Source organism: Hippoglossus hippoglossus, chromosome 10 (genome assembly GCF_009819705.1).
Source record: "Hippoglossus hippoglossus isolate fHipHip1 chromosome 10, fHipHip1.pri, whole genome shotgun sequence".
NCBI classification, from domain to species: domain Eukaryota; kingdom Metazoa; phylum Chordata; class Actinopteri; order Pleuronectiformes; family Pleuronectidae; genus Hippoglossus; species Hippoglossus hippoglossus.
This window is the reverse complement of record NC_047160.1, coordinates 5,915,729-5,937,893: the sequence shown is the minus strand read 5'-3', so window position 1 is coordinate 5,937,893 and position 22,165 is coordinate 5,915,729. Positions and strand designations below refer to the sequence as shown.

Genomic DNA, 22,165 nt, shown 5'->3' with positions numbered 1-22,165 from the left:
CGGGGCTAACGGACACTTGGATGACACCACATGAGCAGTATGGAGGGATTTTGTGTTTTGTTTTTTTTACGTCTGAAGAATCGGTCACCATTTACTTCAATTGTTTTGGATTCTGCTGCAACTCTGTTTACCCCTGAAACTCCAAAAGTGTTCAGTGGGACTCAAACACTTCACCCATCCCTCCATCGGCATAGAGCTGAGTAGATAATGAATGAATTTTCATTTTTCGGTGAACTATCCCTTTAAGGTTGTAGTCGCTGAAAAAGATGCTTCAACTTAGTTCTGAGTAAAGGGTGTGTGTGAATTATGTCAATGCGATATTTCAGTTTTTGAATACATTTGCCAACAATTCTAAATGTATGTTTTCACTTTGTCATTATGGGGAATTGTGTGTAGAGCGATAAGAGAAATAAAATGTATTTAAATGATTTTAGTACGAGGCTGAAGGCTCTTACTTCTTTATTTCTGTCTAAATCCAGGTTTTGGTAGAATTTGGTGGACAGACAATGTTCGACTCTCTTTTGGCTGCTAATCCTCATCCTGGATTCGCGCCCTTCCCTGCTGTGTACTTTATTGAATAAATGAGCCAGTGAAAGAAACCGACAGTCTTCACTGGCAAACAGCTCAGCTTTCATGTAGTATTTAGTCAGAAACTCAAACCTGGAAGACGAGTGATAAACCAGCAGCTACAGGCTCTGCAGCTTTTCATTTTCTTGTCTTCCATTGTTTGGTTTGGTTTGGCTCTCTGGGCCCTTCTGTACTCAGGATCCTGGAGCTGCTCCACAGACAGAATCATCGAATGACTGCTTAGAGACTGACTGGGGCAGATTTCACTGGGGTTTGAGAACATTTACTGTTTAACTGGAACCGTTTGGCTGGAAGCTCCTAATACTGGTGGACTTAAGTTATTTAATTATATGAAACAACCGGAAACAGGAGTGTGCAGGCCCGCTGGCAGCATGTTGCCTCCCATGTTCACCATCTTAGTTGTGTGTGTATGTGTCTGTGCACTGTGACGTTTGCTGATTAAAAAAGCTGAAGGGTCATTTCACCTCTGCTAGTGTTGCACTTTGTATGAGTGAATAACTCTCTAATTCTATGTCTTTTCTAGTTTGTTATTTAAATTTTTTCTTCTCTGTCCATTGTATATATATATCTATCTGTAATGATACTGAACCAGATGTCCGGCACCTATACCATTCCAGGATTGTGATATTCCCTCAGGCATGGCACTTGGGTTTGATGTTGGGAGGGGTTATGGGGTACATGTGTTTTTTGTGTGAAATGTAAAAACTTAATAAAAATATTTCTGATAAAAATATATATTTTTTAAAGCTGAAGGTTAAAAAACATTACACAAATCCAATTATTGCAGCATATCTAGGTTACACTACATCTCTCTGTATTTCAACTAGTATGGCACTAACAGAGAGCAGACCTCTGCAAGGCCCAACAGTCTCCTTTATATACAGTCTATGCCTGGATCCTGATTTTTATTTGGATCTGCAATTACATGTTCTTCTTTAATCAAGATCCACGAATCATGACAAATCAACAGAAAATGTTGAAAAATGCAATCTTGCAATGTTAAAGAAGGTGAAGTAGATTCCTGGATCGGCCCCCTGATCCGGTTCTGCACCAAGTTTTCATAGATTTTACCCCGAGTTTCGTGGTAATTTGTCCAGTAGTTTTTGCATAATCCTGCTGAACAAAATACAAACCGCGACGAAAACGCAATATCCTTGATGGAGGTTTTAATTGTGTCGTCTAGAAAAGGTAACTTATGTAAGCAGGATGATGCCTTGTCACCCCATTGGCAGATTGGCTGGTTTCGTCACACAAAAGGAGAAAATACGATTCATAATTAAAATAATTTAATAAAAACTATTTAGGCATTAGCCAAACAATCGCCCATACAAACATGTATGTTCTCACTGATGTAAACAATGATTTTTACAAAAGTACATTTTTCAAACATCCATCCGTCATATAATCCATGAGGTAAAAACATCCATAATTTTATAATTTTACAACAGACTTTCCAAAGTACAAGGAAGCTCAGAGGTTTGAGAAACAAAGTACTACGTTGCCAACCGCTCCCTCCTAGATGGACGGTCCAAACATTTCAGGGTGTCCGATGTCCCCGGTCGCATCCAGGGATCTGTGGCGACAGTTTCTATGGAGCATTGATGGTTAAGATTGCGAGAAGAGGACTGAGTAGGGGAGGAGTCATCATCAGACAGATCCACTGGTCCTGAAGAACAGGAGCAAGGGGACAGAGTCAAACACTAAAAGTATTACATTGTAAACTTTGGTACACATTGCAGTTTTTCAATCAAGGAGTGGCAAGTATAAGGCCCATGGGAAAATTCAGAAATACCAAAAGATCACATTGAAGAGGCCAAAAAACATCATCAAACATCTTCTAAGTCCACCGTGACCTTTGACCACTGAAATGTAATCAATTTATCAGTGAGTCCAAGTGAATTGTGCCAGATGTAATCAAATTCCCTACGGGCAGTCCTAAATATGTCACATTCACAGTAACATGAGGTCATTGTGATCTTGACCTTTGACCTCCAGGCTCAAAAATCAGTTTATCTTTGAGTTCAAGTGAATGTTTGTAAAAAAATTATCTTAAGATATGTTCAAGAAAAACAAACATACTTTGTGAGGCCACTGTGACCTTGACCTTTGGCGAACAAATTCAAGTGAGTTAATACTTGAATGTTTGTGCCAAATGTGAAAGGACTCCTTGATGGCGCTACAGAGATCTCTCCTTCACAGGGCAAAAAATTGGCTTTGTGAGGTCACCGTGACATCACCAAAATCGAATCAGTTCATCCTTGAGTACAAGTTAATATTTGTGCCAAATTTGAGGAAATTCCGTCGAGGCATTCTTGAGATATTGCATTCACGGGAATGGGACGAACGGATCGCCCTAAACATAATGCCTCCGCCCACTGTCTGTCGCCGGCACGGAGGCATAGAGAATCTCATGACAGCAACTCATTTATTCTGCTATAACAGAAAACCACTACCATCACTACCATCTGCTATCAGATGCTTTTGGGTGATAAATACAGGGCTAAATATTTGCTGCATAAATATTTCACTGTTATTCTTTATTCAACTACAATCTGATTATTTGAAAGCTGGCTGAATATAATGACCTCTTGGCTTTGGAAATTACAGCTCTAGTTAAGAATTTTAATTCAGACCGGTAAAAGAATAATACACTACTTTCCTGAAAGATTAGCTTTAATTCGTCTTCTTGCAACAAAGCTGAAATAATTACACAAAACACAACGACCAGCAGAAGATGAATCTATCAAGTCGCACCGGCTTTGTTACCACGACGACTGAGAGCCGTCCGATGCCCTGCACTGTTTGGGCTCCTTCCCTCGCTGTGCTCCACCTCCTGTTGCAGCCTGTTACCTGTGTGAGTGGAGTAGTCGTCGTATTGGCCAATACTCTGGCTGGAAGCAGCTCGTTCCTGGACCAACCACAGGACACCAATATAAGACATCATGACAAAAGCAAAAATACAGGAATTTACAGGCTACACCACAACACACGTCAGAAACCTGTGAGGTGTGTGCTTTGTGTGAAGCAGAGTAGTACCTGAGGATGCTGTGACTGTTTGGCCTGCCTCCTCCTCTCCCTGGCCGATAGCTGGGAGGTTCTCTGGATGTCTGGGTACGGCAGAAGTGGAAGGGCATCACCTAGGGGCTCTACACACACACACACACACACACACACACACACACACACACACACACACACACACACACACACACACACACACACACACACACACACACACACACACACACACACACACACACACACACACACACACACACACACACACGAAAAGATTTGTCCTAGACATCTCTACACAAATTTTCGAGGATATGCTACACTATAAATCAGTTGTACCCACGTCTCCCCACTTGGTTCCATTCGTTTGCATTTACACCATCCAGGTCAGCGTTTTCCACAGAATTAATTCAATCTATGGCTGTAACAGGTGTGCACGTGAATGTGCACGAAGGTCACTCTCACATGCAACAGATTCCGAATGACAGGTACACAGACCAAGAGTGACATAAAATAATAAAAGTATCTTAAATCGGTTATATTAAGTAAGTATATGTTGCTCAATGAAAGATTATTTCACTTAAAAAGTTGTGTTAGAATCTCAAATCACCTGCAGTGTTTCACATTTGTTATCTAGACTTCTAAGGTTTTTTCAAGGTTATTCAATTATCTCAAAGATTAATTAATAAACTTTCAAGTTGTTTCACATGAATATAGATGAGTTGAGCTCTACAACTGACATGCAGAACAACAGTATTGGTTTAGGAAGGTTGACAGAAGATTTAATTCTGTTTAAAGTATCAAAACATTCATTTTCTGCCTCTAGACCACAGGCAACATTTGAAACGTCTACATGGTGAGAAAACGGATGACAGTAAAAAAAAAATCCATCCGTGTTGAAGTAGCCCAGAGAGTTTCAGATGGTTGTGTGCTGTGAAAACTAGAGAACTCCCCACCCCCACTACACTGACAAATGTCTGTACTAAGGATGGATTTTGGCACTTGTTTCCCAATTTGATTCTATTTTAATTTACCAAAGCCAAGTTGTTTCATTTCAATTTTTGATGATTCACTTACATCGGATAAATATTAATGTTGCAACCAGAGAAAACCAACCAAAGAAAATAAATGCTATCCCACAGAGCTACATACATATTGTCAGTAGCAGATGCTGTAATGATCAGTTTGAGCACATTAAGGGAAGAAACTGCACACACACTGTCGCCCAAGGGTGCGCGCGAGGTGTGCGGTAGCATCACTACTTCTGGTAGCATCGCTGCGGTTACTGCTGAGTATCGCTGATGACGTCACGTGCCCCTTGGGGGAGAGCATAGATGCGAGAGCTTGTGCAGTGTGTGCTTGCGAACATGAACGCGGCTGCAGGCAGGAGGATATCAGAGGACTTGAATTTGAATGTTGGGGCTTACAGAAACTTGGATGACACCACAGAAGCAGTATGGAGGCATTTAGGGTTTTTTTTTACGTTTGAAGAAAAGGTCGCTATTTACTTCAATTGTATTGGATTTGGCTGCAACGCTGTTTACCCCTGAAACCCTAAAATTGTTTTGTGGACTCAAACACTTCACCCACCCCTCTATCGGCATTATGGTGAGTAGATAATGAGTGAATTTCCATTTTTCTGTGAACTATCCCTTTAATACCCAAGCAAGTACGTAATCCATAATGTTCACAACGGAGCCGGTTGCCTACACGTATGTGTGGTTGAACAGCAATGTATCGTAGGACTTACCAATGAACACTCTGTCCGACTCCAGTAGAGAACCTCTTGGAGATCGCCCCATCACACTCCTCTGCAACATACACACAAATGATCTCTAATAGTTAGAGTTTATGGAAACAGTGAATATGTAACGTGTAGAGAATTTTTGAAGCTGAATTTTGCAAGCACAGGCGGCATATTAAATCAAAATTATTTCAAAATCAATCAATTATTTCTTTTGGACTCACCAGATAATCATTTTGATGTGGAGGGGACAGGTCAAAATAATCTGGAACACAACAAGTACATTGTTTAAACAAGGTGTAAATGCAAAGAGCTGTGGACGTCACTGTTCAGATAATGTTCCAGATACAGATCACAAAGTATAAATGTTGACATAGACACCATTTAATCCTAAAAATCCAAGTTAGAAAGTAAATCTCCAGCTTTCAAATAAAAAAATAATAGGCGAGCAGCTCTAACCATCCAGGACAGTCGTCCTCTGGCTGCTGAGCTGCTGACATGGATCCCTGTGGTCGTATCTTCTCCTGCTGCTCACACCCACTTCCTCCAGTGGAACGTCACAGGAGCCCAGCCTCGACTTCCCATCTGACTCACAAATAAACATAGCAACCCTTTATGACCCATAATGTTGATTTGCAGTTAAGGATCCTCATAGCGGTGTACTACCTGTGTAGTTGAGCTGCAGGGAGTCTTGGATCCGCAGCAGCTTTCTGGGCTCAATGTTTCTGGAGTTGGGTCTTCGGGCTGGAGCTTGGAGCCGCAGCCTGGCCATATCGAACACATCTACCAGGGGGTGCTCCTGATGTCTGGACAATTACAATGACACAAAATGTCACTCCAATGGCACAGCAGAATACTTAGACTTAAAGGGGACATAGCATGCAAATTCCACTTTGTTAGTGCTTCTACAGGTTAATGTGGGTATCTGGCATGTCTACCAACCCAAAAACTCTGGGGAAAAAACACTCGCGCGTTTTGTTATAGTTCCTCTAAGTCAGAAACGTCATGCTTGAGCGACTCGATTGCGCTTCCTGGGTATTGTGTCGTAACAAGGAACTGGAAGTCTCCCTACATGGTCTGTACGCCGGGTTACAGTAGTTCCGCCGGGTTACAGTAGTTCCGCCGGGTTACAGTAGTTACGCCGGGGTACAGTAGTTACGCCGGGTTACAGTAGTTCCGCCGGGGTACACCGGACGCGGAAGTGCCGCTGCGAGGCAGCGCAGCGCCGTTCTCCAGCACGCAGCCGCCTGGCTGTTCACACGGGACGTGCATTTCTCCGCTGGTCAGCCCCATAGACTGTATATATAAGGTCAGCCCGCGATTCTGCTTTCTCCGCTTGTTGTTGTACCCGTTGAATGTCGGGGTTCGGGGGTAAATGATGGTCTTCATAGCCCCCCCACCCACCCCTCTCTTTCTCTCTCTGTCTGTCTGCTTGTGTGCTTGTAGTGGATGGGCAGAGGGGGACATTTAATTATGTGATTGGGAAAATTAAAACTCCAGGACAACAAGGGGAATACAAAGTATGGGATGCATATTTGATAATTTATATCATATAAAATATGTAATTTATATCGTTTAAAATCATGGGGGGAGAGGGGGGAGGGGGGAGCTGGCTCATTAGCATTTAAAGGAACAGGCACTCAAAACAGGTCACTCTGTGGAGGGCTGTTTTATACAGGGTAAAAAGGGTGCTGTTTTATATGATCCTTGTGGTATTTTGACCAAAGTATGTTACAGACATTTCATTAAGACCCCAAGGAACCATATCAACTTGTGGTAAAATGGGCATGCTATGTCCCCTTTAATATTACCCCAAAAATCGGAGAGAAAAGTGCAACACAGGATTTTCCAGGACTACACAACTGAAGTAGCCCTTCAATGACAATGCCCTTTATTTCAATCTTCTATCCTTCACTTTCACAATTTATCTATTTCACCTGTTGATCTATTACTTTAAACTGCTGTAAATGATGAACAGTTTCTTTTAGCTGCTGATTCAAACAATTCAACTATGAAGTTTAGCCGTTTTAACTTCTCTAGTCACTTAAGCACATTTTCCACTGGTCAAAAAAACGGCTAACATCTGGCTTTTGTCTGCAAATCAGACTGGATACAATCAAATGACTCAGCAGTAGACACAGTTTGAATTGGCTCTGATCAGCAGTGATATGAACCACTAAAAACTAATATCTAGACATCGTCCAGGAGACTGATCCATAACAATATCCAACGGCTGGGGCATTGAATACAGTTATGACCTCAGTGTAGTATGTCCACAGAATGCCAGCTCTGACCTGTCACTCAGTGGAGAGTCGAACTCCTCCAATTCATCCTGCTCCAACCGCTTCTGTTCAGAGCGAAGATGCCGACGCAAAGCTGACAGCTCGCTGAACACGTCACGCTGGTCACCTGAAAACACACACACACACACACACACACACACACACACACACACACACACACACACACACACACACACACACACACACACACACACACACACACACACACACGAGCAGTGGGATTAAGACAATGCAGATTGGGGTTGTTTGCTCAAATTATTTTTATAACTGACAATCTTTACTGACACATATAGATCAAGTGTGTGTATGTGTGTCCACGTGTGCCTCTGCCCGTGTATATAGTACCTGTAGCTCGAAGCTGGTTCCTACAAGCAGGCACGGGAGGTGACTGGAGACCAGACAAAGAACACTCCTGAAACACAGACAGAGATAAAAGAGAAGGTATGAAAATAAATGGAGAAAACACTTCATTCACCTTTATTAATCCAAGAGGAAGTTGTTGAGGAGCAAAAACAAGTCAAATGGAACCAAACAGATACTGTAGCGATACATTTTGTACTGTTTGTACAGTTTGTGTACTCTGCGTGTTTGTCACTCACAGACAGGGGAGCAGTGGAACGTTGGCTGTCAACAGTGGGGGGTCTGGGGGTGTATTGGTGGGACCCATGTTTCTTCTGCAGGGTGGGGATTGGAGGAGAAGGCTCCCTGCAGACCTGAAGAAAAGAGTCACCAAATAACAACATTATGTGTGACCATGGTTAATTGAACTGAGCCTGATATCTTGATGTCGTCCTCTGTTTCAGTTTGTCTTGAATTGGACCAAAACACAGACAAAGGACAATCTAACAAAAAATCTTAAGGTTTATTTCAGGTAAAATTACAACTTATTCAACAAAGATGGAAAAACAGTCAAATGTGGTGTTTGATTGATTGAATGTTAAAATATTATGTATTTATGGCTCTATTCTACTTTTACATAGTCCATCCGTGGTCTAGTGGTTGCTTTGGGAGCAGATCGGGGTTCAGATGAATACACCCGTCATAATTATCCTGAAGAAAAGCAGAAGAAGTAGTAATTCTCCTAGTGATGTGTTGTTGCAACTTGAAACAAAACTGTAAAAACTTTGCTGCTCTAGAAATATCAGTCAATATCAGGGAGGAGATGATTATGTTCCAATCTGACTTTATTGTCACGGTTGTGTCACTGTAGGTGCAGGAAAATTACTAAAAGGTATATCTTCAAAATTATACAGCTAGTATTGGAAATTGGTTACTGAATAAATTACTGCATCATAAGAGCACAAAATTGATTAAATCTGTAATTACGTCATTAAAATGTTATTCTAACTAGCTAGCTTTGTATTGTTTGTTGAGGTCAGAGCATAAACTGTAAATAAAGATGAAAGACACGTCTCCACTTCCTCCCACTATTCAGAAATGGAGATAAAATACAAATACGGCCATCTTGTAAATTTGAAGTTAGTGAAGTAGTGATTGGAGGATGAAGCCACAGTAGCACGGTCCCGCTGAAACATGCACTCAACCTAGGGCTGGGAAATAAACCGAAAATGTATCGGAACCGACATTTATAACCTCTGACTGACTTAATCTTGCTCATGTCGGTTATTTCGGTTAATCATGTTACATTCTATGGGTCAGAGAGACTAACCTCCTCCACCCGGGTCTGTCTCTCCATCTCATTCTGCCTTCTAAGTGCTGCATTCTCCTTCTCCTCTACTTCCTTCTTCTTCCTCTCGGCTTCCTTCTTCCTTTGTTCAGCCAGCTGAATCAGCTCTTCATTCTTGGCCTTTTGCTGAGTGACAGGAAGTGAGAGATGAATACTGTTTTCCTGTATTTAGTATAAAAGGATCAGAATTTTTCACCATAAAGAAAAAAAACCTGGCAAAAGTGCTTTTCTCTAGTACTTTACCTCCATTTCCTTTCGTTTTTTCTTTTCTTCTTCTTCCTCGTACTCCCTCTGGATGCGAGCTCTTTGCTCTGCCAGCCTCTTCTCCTCCTTCTCCTCCTCCAGTCTGGTCATCTCCCTCTCCTCTGCCCTTTTACGCATTTTCTCTTCAATCTGTTAAAAAAAAAAAAAAAAAAGGAAACATAAAGCCATTTGCAGACTGGGGCAATTTTCTATTGAGGAAGGAAACAAAAGCTTCTTCTAGCTCTAGTAAACTTTTAGTTGCATGATTCCACAGGCAGCGAGTTCAATTTGCAGAGAAGAAAACCTCCAAAGGGGTTTCAGCTGGCAGCAGAAGTGATGCTAGACAAGGCAGCACCGCCTGTTTGAAGCAGTACCTGCTGTTTGAGGCAAGCTTTGTACGTGTCCTGCTCATGGACCTGGTGCTGGGTGGGCTGGTTGGCGAACACTTTACCTCTGGCAAACTGGGGGGTTTGGACGTGTGTGAAACCTGCACAAAGAAGAACACATGAAGGAACTGTGAACTTTCTTCTCTAAAATAATTGAAGATAAAAGAAAAGGATAAAACACAACAAGGAGCAGCTAAAGATGCAGCACAGATCTTGAGACCCATGTTGGTGATAATGTTAATATATCAGGTGAGAAGCAAATATTACGTTTTTGTACTTCGACGTGAATGAGCTACAGAGTGACAGACAGCATCTTCAACTGTGTGGAAAGAATTAACATTTGAGTGTCATTGTATTTTCACACAGTATTGGTGTTTTGGTAGTCACCCCAACAATAAATGGATTGTGACAAGTATCTAATATTTCAATGTGAGATTATGATGTCTATTTTCTTATTATATTTATATAATTTAATAAAATTCATCCGTTTTCTGTTTTTTGTAATCCTGTAAAGTGCCATTGAGCATTTTTTAAAGCACTATACAAATAAAAAGTATTGTTATTATATTATTATTATCATAAGTAATTTATTCAAGCTCCATCCATAAATGTGATGCTAAACGCTCCAATTGTAAAACACTATTTACATGGAAACCAGTATTCTGATATTAACCTGATTAAGACAAAAAGACACTGTCATGTAAACATCTGACTGTGCTTTGTAACATGTAAACAGTAATGAATGGAATATTCTATTATCAATTCAACATCAAAACCTAAATAACGTATTAATCCGAATAAGGTCAATAGCTGGAATATTGCTCTAAACGTGAATGGTGTCAGTGCTAAGTAAGTCAATAACAAATCTGGTTATGGTACCAGAGACTCTCTCGATGGGCTCAGGCTGCTCTGTCTGTCGTGCCAACATGGTGGCAGCGGCTTTCCTCTGCCATTGCTCCGGGTTGGTGTAGGCCTCCTCATTCAGCTTGTGCATCTGGTGGAGATCGGCTGGGCAACAGAACCAGTAAGTTAGAAACATGACTATTTGTAGAGGCATTGTATTAGAGCTGGGTGACATATACAAAAATGATATCGATATAAGTATAAAGACTGATTTCTTGCTCCTGAGTTAAGGTTGTTGTTGTGGTTTATTGCCAAGCCCAACATTGTATGTTTAAAATAAAAAGACACTGCAAGTTGGGACCTACCAATTAGATTTCCGGTGCTGTCTCTGAGAGGGGCTCCTCCTCCACCTCGCCCCCACGGCTGGTGGTTCTTCGTGTAGGCCTCCAGCTGCGCCTCATGTCGCTCTTGCTCCTCCCTCTCCAGACGTCTCCTTGCCTGCTGCTCCTGGATCTACAGGACAGAATTCCTTACAGCACTGTGTAACTTCATTCATCAGGGCAGAATTCTCCAGCTCACACAGGGATGCATTAAGTCATAAGCCAATTCATATTTTGGTTTATCTTTTTTTTTTTGTTCCCAGACAATGCCGTGGAAGATGATGCAGAAGTAAAATCGGTGTCAGCGTTCATGTCTGAAACCAGCAACGGTTTACATGCTGGTTTTCTTGACAAAAAATCTGTAAAGACTGCAATGAGTGTTGAAAAGAAGTAGAGAGGTCACTGAAACAACTGAAGAGTAGGGCTTCTGTTGTTTGGAGTAATTGTACCATTTTTTGTATTGCTGCACTTGATCCTATAGTGGCAGCCTTTGTGGAGAAAGAAAATCAGCAAATAGATCTTTTAGTTGAACGTGCAATATTTAGATATTTTGTGTAACATTTATATTCCTATTTTTAAAACTATATTAAGTGATAGCTTTTGTATAAGTTAATGAGGTTATATATTAATGCAGATTATTTACAGAAAGGTCCTATTATTTTCTCATTGGAAAATATATCTAACTTGGTTGCAGAATGTGCAATATTTAAATGCTGCTCCTGAGTCCGACACATTTAAATGTCAGAAATAGTTTACAGATATGTTTTATTTTCTTATTTGAATTGCTTTATAATTATATTATTGCTTTATATATTTACCTTAACTTTTGTAATAATTGATCTATGTTTGATTGTTAAAAAATAATAAACACTTGTTGGAAGCAATTCATATCTTAAAGTTCTCATCTTTGCATTTGGAACTAGAGCAGTTCATATTTTGATGGTATCAATGTGGCAATACTCAATCACATTTAAATCTATTACACAGGTATGGAACTGAATACTTTATTGAAAAAAATTATATCGCAAATCGAATCAAATGATTTGTATTGCGTATTGAATTGCAGTTTTGCGTCCATCATGTGTTAGAATCGTCTTCAACACCCCCACTCACTTGTAGTAAATCCTACGGATTACTACAATAACTTACACCACATGGAAATCAACCAAAGTAATCAGTGAGTAGGTGGAAAAGGTTTGTGTGACCCTGCAGTGATTGTGTGTGTGTTGCAGACATGCCTGGCTAAAGCTAGCAAGCTGGGAAGCAAAGTAGAGAGGATTTTTATTTAGAGGGAAAATAGGAGGGAGGGGAATGAGGTGGCACTGCAGCATGAACTACCTCTGGTACATGAGCTCACAAATACTTCTACCACCAACTATAACAACAGATTAACTAGGATCTAACAGTGTAACTTAACTTGCACTATATCTTTGAGTATAAACTAAATCTATTTTACCTTGTTGTCAAATTCGTTGCTCCCACTCCAGGGTGTTTCCTGCCAACATACCACAGACTAGGATACAGTGAATTCATTTATCCAACACTATTCTTGCTTTGTACTCTCTGTTACTGCTCTTTCCAACCAAGGACCAGTGCCAAGATGACACTGATCATACACAAACTACTTTTCAAGTGTTATCCAACAACCTACATTTATTTTCTGTTGCATCTGTAACCATCAATGTCCAAAAGCCTAATCTTTAAGTGTTACCCAGCTTTACAAATCAACTCTAAATGTACAACACGCTCACAGCCACACTCCTCTGAAATGTTAAGAATGGAGAGTTTCTTTTTTGGGGATTTTGATGAAGTTCCCTCAAATCGATGAAAAATAACCCTTTGGATTTACTCTAATAAAAAAAAATATATATATTTATTCAATTGATGAACTTGTTTGATGATAAGTTATCTTAATCAGTGTTTCCCCAAGGATTTTCTTTTGCAGCGGGGGCAGGGCGTGTGTGCCCGTCTCTGTCGTTTAGGAAAACGATCACATATATTTAGTTAATAATCAATGATGTCAGATCATGAATCCGGATCCTTCCAGTCACTTTAACACGTGTTCTGTCCTGTCTCGTGTTGTGTGTAGCAGAAGAACTGCATGCACGCAAATTGTTGGACTTTCTTTCAAGGTGTTTTAATACCTGTTTCAACTCTGGAGCGAATTAAACAAACCAAAAAAAGGAAACTGCAGTGATGTTCAGATCCTAATAACTTCTGATTAGTGATGGTGTTTATTCTTAACGTGTAAAGGGAGCGCAGGTCAGCAGAGGAGTGGGGAGGAAGGACACAAAGATACCGGATTCATAATGTGCGTCTGCCTTGATCCTGAAGTGGCTGCAGTAATAATTTTACACCAGCGGGCCGTAGGGGAAACCCTGTTTAATACATTTTTGTTTCTTCCTATTTTTTTTGTTTAAAGGAAAATTGTTATTCTAATGGTTGATGATGGCAGTAGGAGGATTAACCCAAATCTAGGAAAATAGTGTTTTTCAAAAGTAGGTTCAAAATGAGTTGACCTACCTGTTCGTTGAGAGCGTCTCTGTAGCTCAGGATTCTCTTTATGTTTGACCTGGAATTCTCTGAAGGGAAAACACTGCCGCATGAGTCCACTGTAGCAGCTTCACTACTGGGCCTGTTTGCGGAGTTAAAGAAATATAGTGTACACATGTTATCAAGATTTCTCCTTTTACTCCTCTTACTTTTTCAAAATAGCGTTTCAGCTGATCTAAGCAACGGAGAGTGGGAAAAAGCAATGATTTACAAAGAAAGCTAAATGTTTTAACTATCAAATGTGTTTTATGCCACGTCTCTATCTGCTTCACAGGCTGAGAAATTAAAGTTTTTGTAAATGTTGGCAATTCTGTCAGCTCTTCAGAAAACCTACAGGTTTTAGGAGGCTGTTTTCAAACATATATGCTTATAGGGTGTAGAATGTGTTTTTTTATTCTGAACCATAGCTCTTAGTGGGTTCATCAACTTGGGGGACATTAAAAGCATATTAACCCTTTAGAAACACAAGCATGCGTTACCGTCATGTCCCTTCTACTCGCTTAGAAATTTTAAGACAAATTACCACAGAGGACACAAGTGTCTTCTTTTATCTTTCTTCTCTTGCTCACACATATGCAGTAAAACTATTTCTTCATTTGAGAAAATTAGTTAAGTTGACAGGAGCAAAAACATTTACGGACACCTGGATGTTACTTGTTATGAATTGTTTCAACCTGCTTTCTTAGCCAACATGCTCAAACTAAAGAGGAGATATTTACTGTAATGGTGGTTCAGGGAAGCTGTTGCCACTGTGCTGACTGTGAGGACTGTGGTTACCAAGCTGACTGGGCACAGCACCCCCTGGTGGCATGTTCCAGTAGGAGATGGGATGGCCAGCGCCAGGAACAGACAAATGACCATCTGCACAGAAAAATGAAAGGCCGTAAAATCATGATGATACAACTAAATTAAGTTTAATTAAATACAGCTTACTACAAATGTATTCACTAAAAAGGTGTTTTAACCTCATGTAACAGAGGAAACCTATACTTACAGTAGGCCATGTTTGGGTCAAGCAGGTTTCTGTTGCAACAGCAGTAATGGGGCTCCGCATACAGGCTCCTGCAGGCTTCTCTGAGTGATGAGGGAGGATGTGGAGGGAACAGAGGAATTCTGGAGACACAGGGTTCAAATCCAGACCTTTCTGTAATTGTTCGTTTTCTGGCAGTTTTTCATTGATTGCATCAACAGATAAGAGCTAAACATCAGTTTATACAATATTTTTCATCGTCATAAAAAATTAAAACATGATCAATCAAAACAGCCCCCCTGCCCACAGCTATATGCAAGCTGATGGTATACCTTGGAGTGTCCATGGCTCTGGGGAAGGAGGGGGCAGCAGGCTGACTGCTGGGAGACAGACCTCCACCTCCCAGACCCAGGGAAGAGCTGTACTCAAGCAGCGGGGACTGGAAGGCCACATGAGGCTGCGAGGGAGGAGATGTTTCTCTTTCTCGAACACCAATCTTCTCATTATTGTGGAAACCTCTCGATGATGATTCGCTCTCTCCTGTTGCTGAAGGCTCTGAAACCTCAAGATATTTTCTCCTGCTCACTCCGAACTGCCTGATTCGGTCCGGCTGGTTTGAGGATTTGAGGGAAAAAATAAGGAGAAAATCATCCTTTTTCTGATACTGACGGATCAAGCAGTATGATAACAGTGTAAAGTAAAAATGAAGTCCAATTACATCACACTCTTCCAGTAATCTGATCACAACTGGTCAGTGCTAAGTTCAGGTCTGAACGCAGCCTAATGTGTCCTGAGATCTGATCACTTAAACCACTTTCAGAGATGGTCTAGAATGCATGTGTCCACATTATTTTTGCTGTGTGAGCGCAAATGTGTAGTGGGCCACATATGAAGGGCCACCTACTCAGCTGACGTCTCTGACCTGCTACAGATTCAAAATGAATCAAACATATTCTCATTCAGTCCCTCCTGACCTGGCTGGCTCTTTCTATCTCTCTTACTCGTGGCAACACACAAACACATCGTCATTGGACACATGTGTAAACTCAGACTGGGGTTAAACTATTTTTGGTCTTTGCGAACACAAATTACATACAAGTATATTCACATAGAGTGGGGTAGTGAGATCTGATCTCAAGTGGTCACAGGAGACACATTCAGGATGCATTTTAATGTCTGAACAGGACATCAGTTTCTTCCAGACAGGTAAATAAACAGCTTTTAATGCAAACTTCAGCCATGTAGCAACAGCAGAAACTTACATGTAGCCCTTTAAAAGTAATATTTTTCTGAAACTAAATAAAAGTTAGTTGTCAGCTGACCTGTTTCTCAGGATCATTCATCCCCGTCGCAGCAACTTTCAGCTCCAAATCTTTCTCCCTGCAACAAGGACACAAACGTACTTCTTACAGCAGTGGTTCTAAAGTGAGGATCCGAGGTACACTGCCAGGTGTTCCATGGAAAGTTTACAGATTCACCCATTAAAATGATCATCATATATGGGTGTCTGTGAAAATATATTTAATACAAATCTGTCTTTCTGAGACACTGTTGTTCTTTCACATTACTAAATAGAAATAAAAAAAATATAGGCTACGTCAAATTATTCAAAGAAATATGGGGTGTTATCTAACTTGTACAGGGTTCATTGCTGTGGAAATAATTCTGAACTTATTTTATTATTAATATTAAGCAGACTTATAGATGATAAGTATATTATTACATAAACAGGGATGTTCAAGAGGTGGCGCAGCAATTTGCTCAATGACACTTCAAGAAGATTTCAACCTCAAGTCAGAGCCTGGATGGCAGCTGCCCATCTCTTGTAAAAGACATTCAACCTTTCAGGAGCTCGTCTGTCACACGTATGTATTCAGGTGTTTAACTGAAAAGAACATAGATCACTGACAGAGTACCTTTTCTTGTTCCTGTGTTGTTCAGCGATCTGCTCCTGCAGCTCATGTCTGTAATGCTCCTTCCTCCTCCGCAAAGCCTCATCTGTATCTGCCGCCCCTGACAGATCGAGACACAGAGGAAATTATGTCTTTGGACGGTTTGGCAAAAGCTTAATAAGATTTTAAAGTATCAGTAAATGTTCATTAAATGTTGGACTTATTTTTTTTTTACAACAAAATGTCCAGTTGCTAAATAGAAAACATCTTTTAACCTATTATAAGACCAGTAGCAAACTCAGCATCCTCATATTTGGCCAGTGTTCTCGATCTCCTGCCTTCTCTGGCAAAGCTGAATGGATTCTCCCTCTTCTCCCTGAGCAAAGACAAATAAACCAGATTGATGGTGAAATAGATGAAGACAGACAAACAATGCATTCAAAGCACACACATAAAGAAACAATGGATAATTTTCCCAGCTACCTGCCATCAGTCTTATTGGTTTGTCTCTTCTCATAACTGGCCTCAGTCCCTGTATATCTGTTTCTTCTTCCTTTCATCCGCTCCAGCTCCTCCTTTAAATACTCATCTTCCTCTGATTCCAGCTCCACAGGCCTCCCCAGCCTGTCGTGATGCCTACAAGCCTCTTCCTCCTCAGGACAGAAGGCCTTAACCTCAGCGAGGTGCAGAGCCCTCTGCAGCCCCCTATTGTCCTCTGTCAGAGTGGCTGCATCCCTCCGAGAGGAGGCTCGCTGTTTGGGAACAACGCCTGTCCGGTCTTCAAGCTGTTGCTGGAAGAAACATGATTTTAAAAGGCAATGCTTGGGTGTGAGGAGACCACCATGAGGTACAATAAGTTAGTTTATTTTGTTTGATCTATATCCATCCATCTTATATATGTCTACCCTTACAACTGCAGGACCACTTCACCACATGGGTGCCCCAGTTGAGAATCACTGCTCTTAACCAGTGATTCTCAACCTGGGGATCATTGATCATTTCTGGGGGTCGCCAGATAGATGGAGAAAAACAAAATTAAATATATTAAATAAAGTAAAGAGAGAGAGAGGTTGAGAACCATTGCTCTAAAAAAATAAAAACACTACACATGTGTGTACACGTTTAGGAAACAAAGGGTCATTTTGGATCTTTCAATAGACCTGAGTCAATAAAGAATGAATGAGACAGTAAGCCCTTGATTAGCAGCCATCCAGAAATAATGAGGCTATTTATCTATTTTATTCGAAATTCTTAGTTCTTAGGTAATTTAGAAAAATGCCAGTAACTGAATCTGATTTTTAGATCAACTGATATCATTGTGTCACTAAAGAGAAGTAGTTACCTTGACAGACCGCCTGTTGTTGAGGTGAATTAATGGTCCAGGCGCCGCAGGGTCAAAGAGTTTTTTCTGTAACATAAAACATGTAACATGATTTCAACATTTTTAATTTACTCTCCAAGACAGGTACAACAATAAAAGTGGTGTGAACCTCCGTATCAAACTACAGCTGGAATCTCAAAGTTAAAGAAGTTAATAGCTGAGCCCCAACCCAAACACTGGATCCTCAAATGTACCCACCTCTATGTTGTTAGTGTAAATGATTCCTAGTTTTGATATTTAACTTTAAACACATTCAGCATACAAGGTTAATGTTATATATTGTATCTTTATTTATTGCATTTTCCATAACACTATGATTAACAACATATCTAGAACTGTTTTTGCTGGGTTTCTGTATTGATGACATCCTACTGTGTTTTCATGACTGTTACCCACTTGAATCAGCAAACACAGCATGGTGAGGTGATCCTTTGTATTTCAAGTTAACAACAATAACTGAACACTACATGGATTATGGGATACTGAGAGTTGCAAAGGATACACTACCTAATTTGGAGGAGTTAAAAAAATAATGAAAACACATACAACATCAATATCGCTAATTTCATTGGCTCCAGCTCTGGCTACAGTGTTTAAAGTGGACAACTGTGCAAGATATATATATCTATATATATATGAACTGACCTCAAGTTTGTGGTTTACATCCAAACACCTGAGTAAATAGAAACAGTCACCTGAGCCATGTAGTGCCTGTAGTCCAAACGCAGCTCATGCTGCAGCCTCTGCTTCTTCCTCTCGTACTCTACACCGAGCGGCAGACCCAAATTCTCATCTGACAAAACACATACATCAATATTTCACAGAGAAACAAGGTGAAGAGTTTTATGTCAAAACAAGACAGCTGCCAATTTAAAGATGTATCTACTCTGAGTAAAATTGTTTACATGACAAAAATTCACTTTGTTGGTAACTGTTGGTTATTGTTGGTAAGGTATTTGCTTCAGTTTTTAACAATTAAGAATTAAAGGAGTGAATGTGGTGATGTACCTTTCCTCTGGGCAACAGACTTGGGAGGGATGTTCTCCTTAACAGTCAACTCATAGGCTCTGTGGGGTTTTGCCTGTCCGTGCAAAATAGAGGAACATCATGCATCAAAAAACTAAAAAACAACAAGATCACTGCTCAACGATCATCCAGTACTTTCTTTCTATTCCCTAACTAATACTGAAAGCAGGTGCATTTACACCTGAACTTAGAGCTGACCACTTGTGATTGGATCATTCAGGAGAGATGTTAATAAAAAGTCTGAACGGAGTCATAGACAACAGAGTCTGATTCCTGGCTCCTCCTGGTATCATGCAATATAATCAGCTTACTTACCGCATGTTAATTGTCTTGTTTTAGCTTCTCTTCATTTTAGTCTTATTTTGTTTTGTTTAGTTATACCTGTTCTTTTATTCTGTATGATTTGTGTATGTCTTGTGATTTTTTTCAGACCATTATGGAGTTTGGCTTAAAAATAAATACATATGACTGAATGAGCTACAGTATTTAAATCAGCATGTGAAATTATCAAAATAAAATGTCTGTAAGAAGTGAACCACTTCATAAACAATGAGTGTGGAATTTAAAGGCACCTTTATTTCCATGTAAGGAGGGTCTTGTTGTAGACTGGCTTTATCCTCAGCCACTCTCGCCTTCCGCTCCCTGATGAAGTTCTCCAGCTCATCATCCATCTCCATTCGACAAAGTTACACAGCCCAGCTGAGGACACAAAAAGAACAGGATTCTGAACATTCAGTAAAAACAAATAAATAATATAAAACAGTTTAAATGTTAAAGAGATCCCAGGGATGAAAACCTGATGTGTTTATCCACAGGAAGTATTGATCATAATTCTATAAGCCTAATAAACAGCTTCATTGGGGGCCATGTGTGTTATGGAGAAGCTATGAAAGATTTCATGTCAAACAAACAGCAGCTGATGTCAGTAACCACCTCTTCCTCTCTGCTTATTGATTCAATCACCTGCATTGAAAACACCACTTTACACTGATGTGAGCCTGACCAGCTGATACATACAGGACATTCAGACATGTTATTTAATGTCATATTATACTGACAATAACTTTCTACGATTCATGGCAAGTTACTAATGATACTGTCTCTTTAATTCCCCGTTGTCAGGCAACCACAGTGAACGCGATAGCGTCAGTTTCCTCACTGATAGCGTTAATCTGCTAATTCAGCGCGATTCAATAAACCAGTGGTTGTTGTCATGACAACTGGTAATAACTTTAACACATCCCGAGCAGCATGCTTTATTGAACTAACTCAGTTTGTGTTAGCTAGCCTGTTAGCTTCGGTAAAGGAAAGGTAACCCAAAGTGAAGAGAGCGGCACATTAACTACTACAGCTAGCCTCAGCTAACCACTAGCCCCTCGCACCATTAGCATTAGCCACAGTGAGTGGCTGCGGGTATTACTTTGGTATTAACTCAAACTAACCATTGAGCGAGGCTCGGGTCCGACGCGACAGAAGAAAGCGACGTTAGCTCACTGACAAATGTTGGCGGTACCTCTGTGACTCGTCTGTGACTCGTCTGTGAGCCTGAAACCACAAGCGACCATATTACAGTAACACCTGACTTCCGCTTTCAAGTGTCACAATAAAAGCCCATGTGACGAAACGAAACGAAACGCCCTTTAACATTGATTTATACTTAAATCCTCCCTTGCGGAAATACTTTTGACGTATCTATGGACGTTAAGTAGACTTTATGCTCGAACAATGTTCCATGTCCAATATCTGACATTCAGTAAAACCAAAAGGTATTTATATGTGATAACTTGTGTATTTTTCATTTTCACAGATATTGTGGTGACGATCGGTTTAGATGAGAGAACAAACCTCTCAGTCATACGCTGCTGGAGCTTTAACTGAACCTACTGCCTTGTGTAAAATAGTTTGTGGCAATTTAAGAAAATACAACCACACATGCTCCATTTAAGCACCATGAGGAGCAGCTACAGTACAATGATAAACATGTCAGTGTTCTTCTCAATCAAAACACTTCCGTCCAATCACAAAGCCTTAACTCACAGGCTGAAACAAAAGCACATTTTCCCTCAAAATGAATTTATTCTTTTAAACCATCATTATACAATTACCAACAAAACACAGCTATTAGTCTGAAGCAGTTCAGCCTCCTGTAATTTGTGCGATATGTCTGTAAAATTTGTTACATGACTATGGTTTGTAGGAAAGCAAACGCATCATAACATGAAATGTATTCTTTACCAAGATGATTTTATTCGAAATAAATAAAGTAACTCTGCTTCATCTGCACCTGCACTGTTAACACTGTTGAAAAACAGTAAAAAAGAGACATTTCTAATTTCTAAGTCGTTTTGTGTCCATGAATTGTCTCTGACATACAAGTGCTACAGTGAGCATCTTGACTTAACGTTTTTAACCTATTTTGGACGTCATACCAAAGTATGACTTTTTTTCATTTTTTTTCTCATATTTTGGACGAAATACAAAACTGTGTTTTTAGGTGCTTTCTAGCCACTTTTTGACGTTTTTAACCTATTTTGGATGTCATACCAAAGTATGACTTTTTTTCATTTTTTTTTCTCATATTTTGGACGAAATACAAAACTGTGTTTTTAGGTGCTTTCTAGCCACTTTTTGACGTTTTTAACCTATTTTGGATGTCATACCAAAGTATGACTTTTTTTCATTTTTTTTTTCATATTTTGTACGAAATACAAAACTGTGTTTTTAGGTGCTTTCTAGCGACTTTTTGACGTTTTTAACCTATTTTGGACGTCATACCAAAGAATGACTTTTTTTCATTTTTATTTCTCATATTTTGGACGAAATACAAAACTGTGTTTTTAGGTGCTTTCTAGCCACTTTTTGACGTTTTTAACTTATTTTGGAGGTCATACCAAAGTATGACTTTTTTTCATTTTTTTTCCTCATATTTTGGACGAAATACAAAACTGTGTTTTTAGGTGCTTTCTAGCGGCTTTTTGACGTTTTTAACCTATTTTGGAGGTCATACCAAAGTATGACTTTTTTTTCATTTTTATTTCTCATATTTTGGTCGAAATACAAAACTGTGTTTTTAGGTGCTTTCTAGCGACTTTTTGACGTTTTTAACCTATTTTGGAGGTCATACCAAAGTATGACTTTTTTTCATTTTTTTTCT

At 40.0% G+C, this 22,165-nt stretch overlaps 1 protein-coding gene across 5 annotated transcripts; it reads right to left on the bottom strand.

Moving 5' to 3' along the window:
• Nucleotides 1-1,860: 1,860 nt before the first annotated feature.
• Nucleotides 1,861-20,591, bottom strand: LOC117768938 (centrosome and spindle pole-associated protein 1-like). Of its 5 annotated transcripts, none has more exons than XM_034597441.1 (29): nucleotides 20,454-20,578; nucleotides 19,584-19,710; nucleotides 18,994-19,066; nucleotides 18,681-18,796; nucleotides 17,947-18,012; nucleotides 17,088-17,395; nucleotides 16,880-16,980; nucleotides 16,629-16,725; nucleotides 16,035-16,092; nucleotides 15,045-15,322; nucleotides 14,737-14,855; nucleotides 14,462-14,603; nucleotides 13,713-13,824; nucleotides 12,646-12,684; nucleotides 11,175-11,322; nucleotides 10,846-10,974; nucleotides 9,955-10,067; nucleotides 9,581-9,730; nucleotides 9,320-9,463; nucleotides 8,250-8,363; nucleotides 7,996-8,062; nucleotides 7,642-7,756; nucleotides 6,014-6,153; nucleotides 5,807-5,932; nucleotides 5,572-5,612; nucleotides 5,354-5,414; nucleotides 3,625-3,734; nucleotides 3,343-3,496; nucleotides 1,861-2,254 (listed from the first exon to the last, which is right to left on the bottom strand). In XM_034597441.1, the coding sequence occupies exons 2-29, from the start codon at nucleotides 19,686-19,688 to the stop codon at nucleotides 2,082-2,084; spliced, it is 3,399 nt and encodes a 1,132-aa protein (XP_034453332.1). In that variant the 5' UTR covers nucleotides 19,689-19,710; nucleotides 20,454-20,578; the 3' UTR covers nucleotides 1,861-2,081. The 5 variants fall into 5 exon arrangements, with proteins under 5 accessions (XP_034453332.1, XP_034453334.1, XP_034453335.1 ...); XM_034597443.1 differs by having other exon boundaries at nucleotides 17,088-17,389; XM_034597444.1 differs by having other exon boundaries at nucleotides 18,681-18,778.
• Between the last annotated feature and the right edge of the window lie 1,574 nt (nucleotides 20,592-22,165).

Bases quoted from the DNA above. Each gene is read 5' to 3' on its own strand.
- LOC117768938 (XM_034597441.1), bottom strand. From the start codon at position 19,688: ATGGAGATGGATGATGAGCTGGAGAACTTCATCAGGGAGCGGAAGGCG. The intron at 8,063-8,249 runs GTGAGTGACAAA...TCTGTGTTTCAG, and splicing joins GTTCCACTGCTCCCCTGTCT to GAGTGTTCTTTGTCTGGTCT. The intron at 5,613-5,806 runs GTTAGAGCTGCT...GTTGTGTTCCAG, and splicing joins GAGGACGACTGTCCTGGATG to ATTATTTTGACCTGTCCCCT.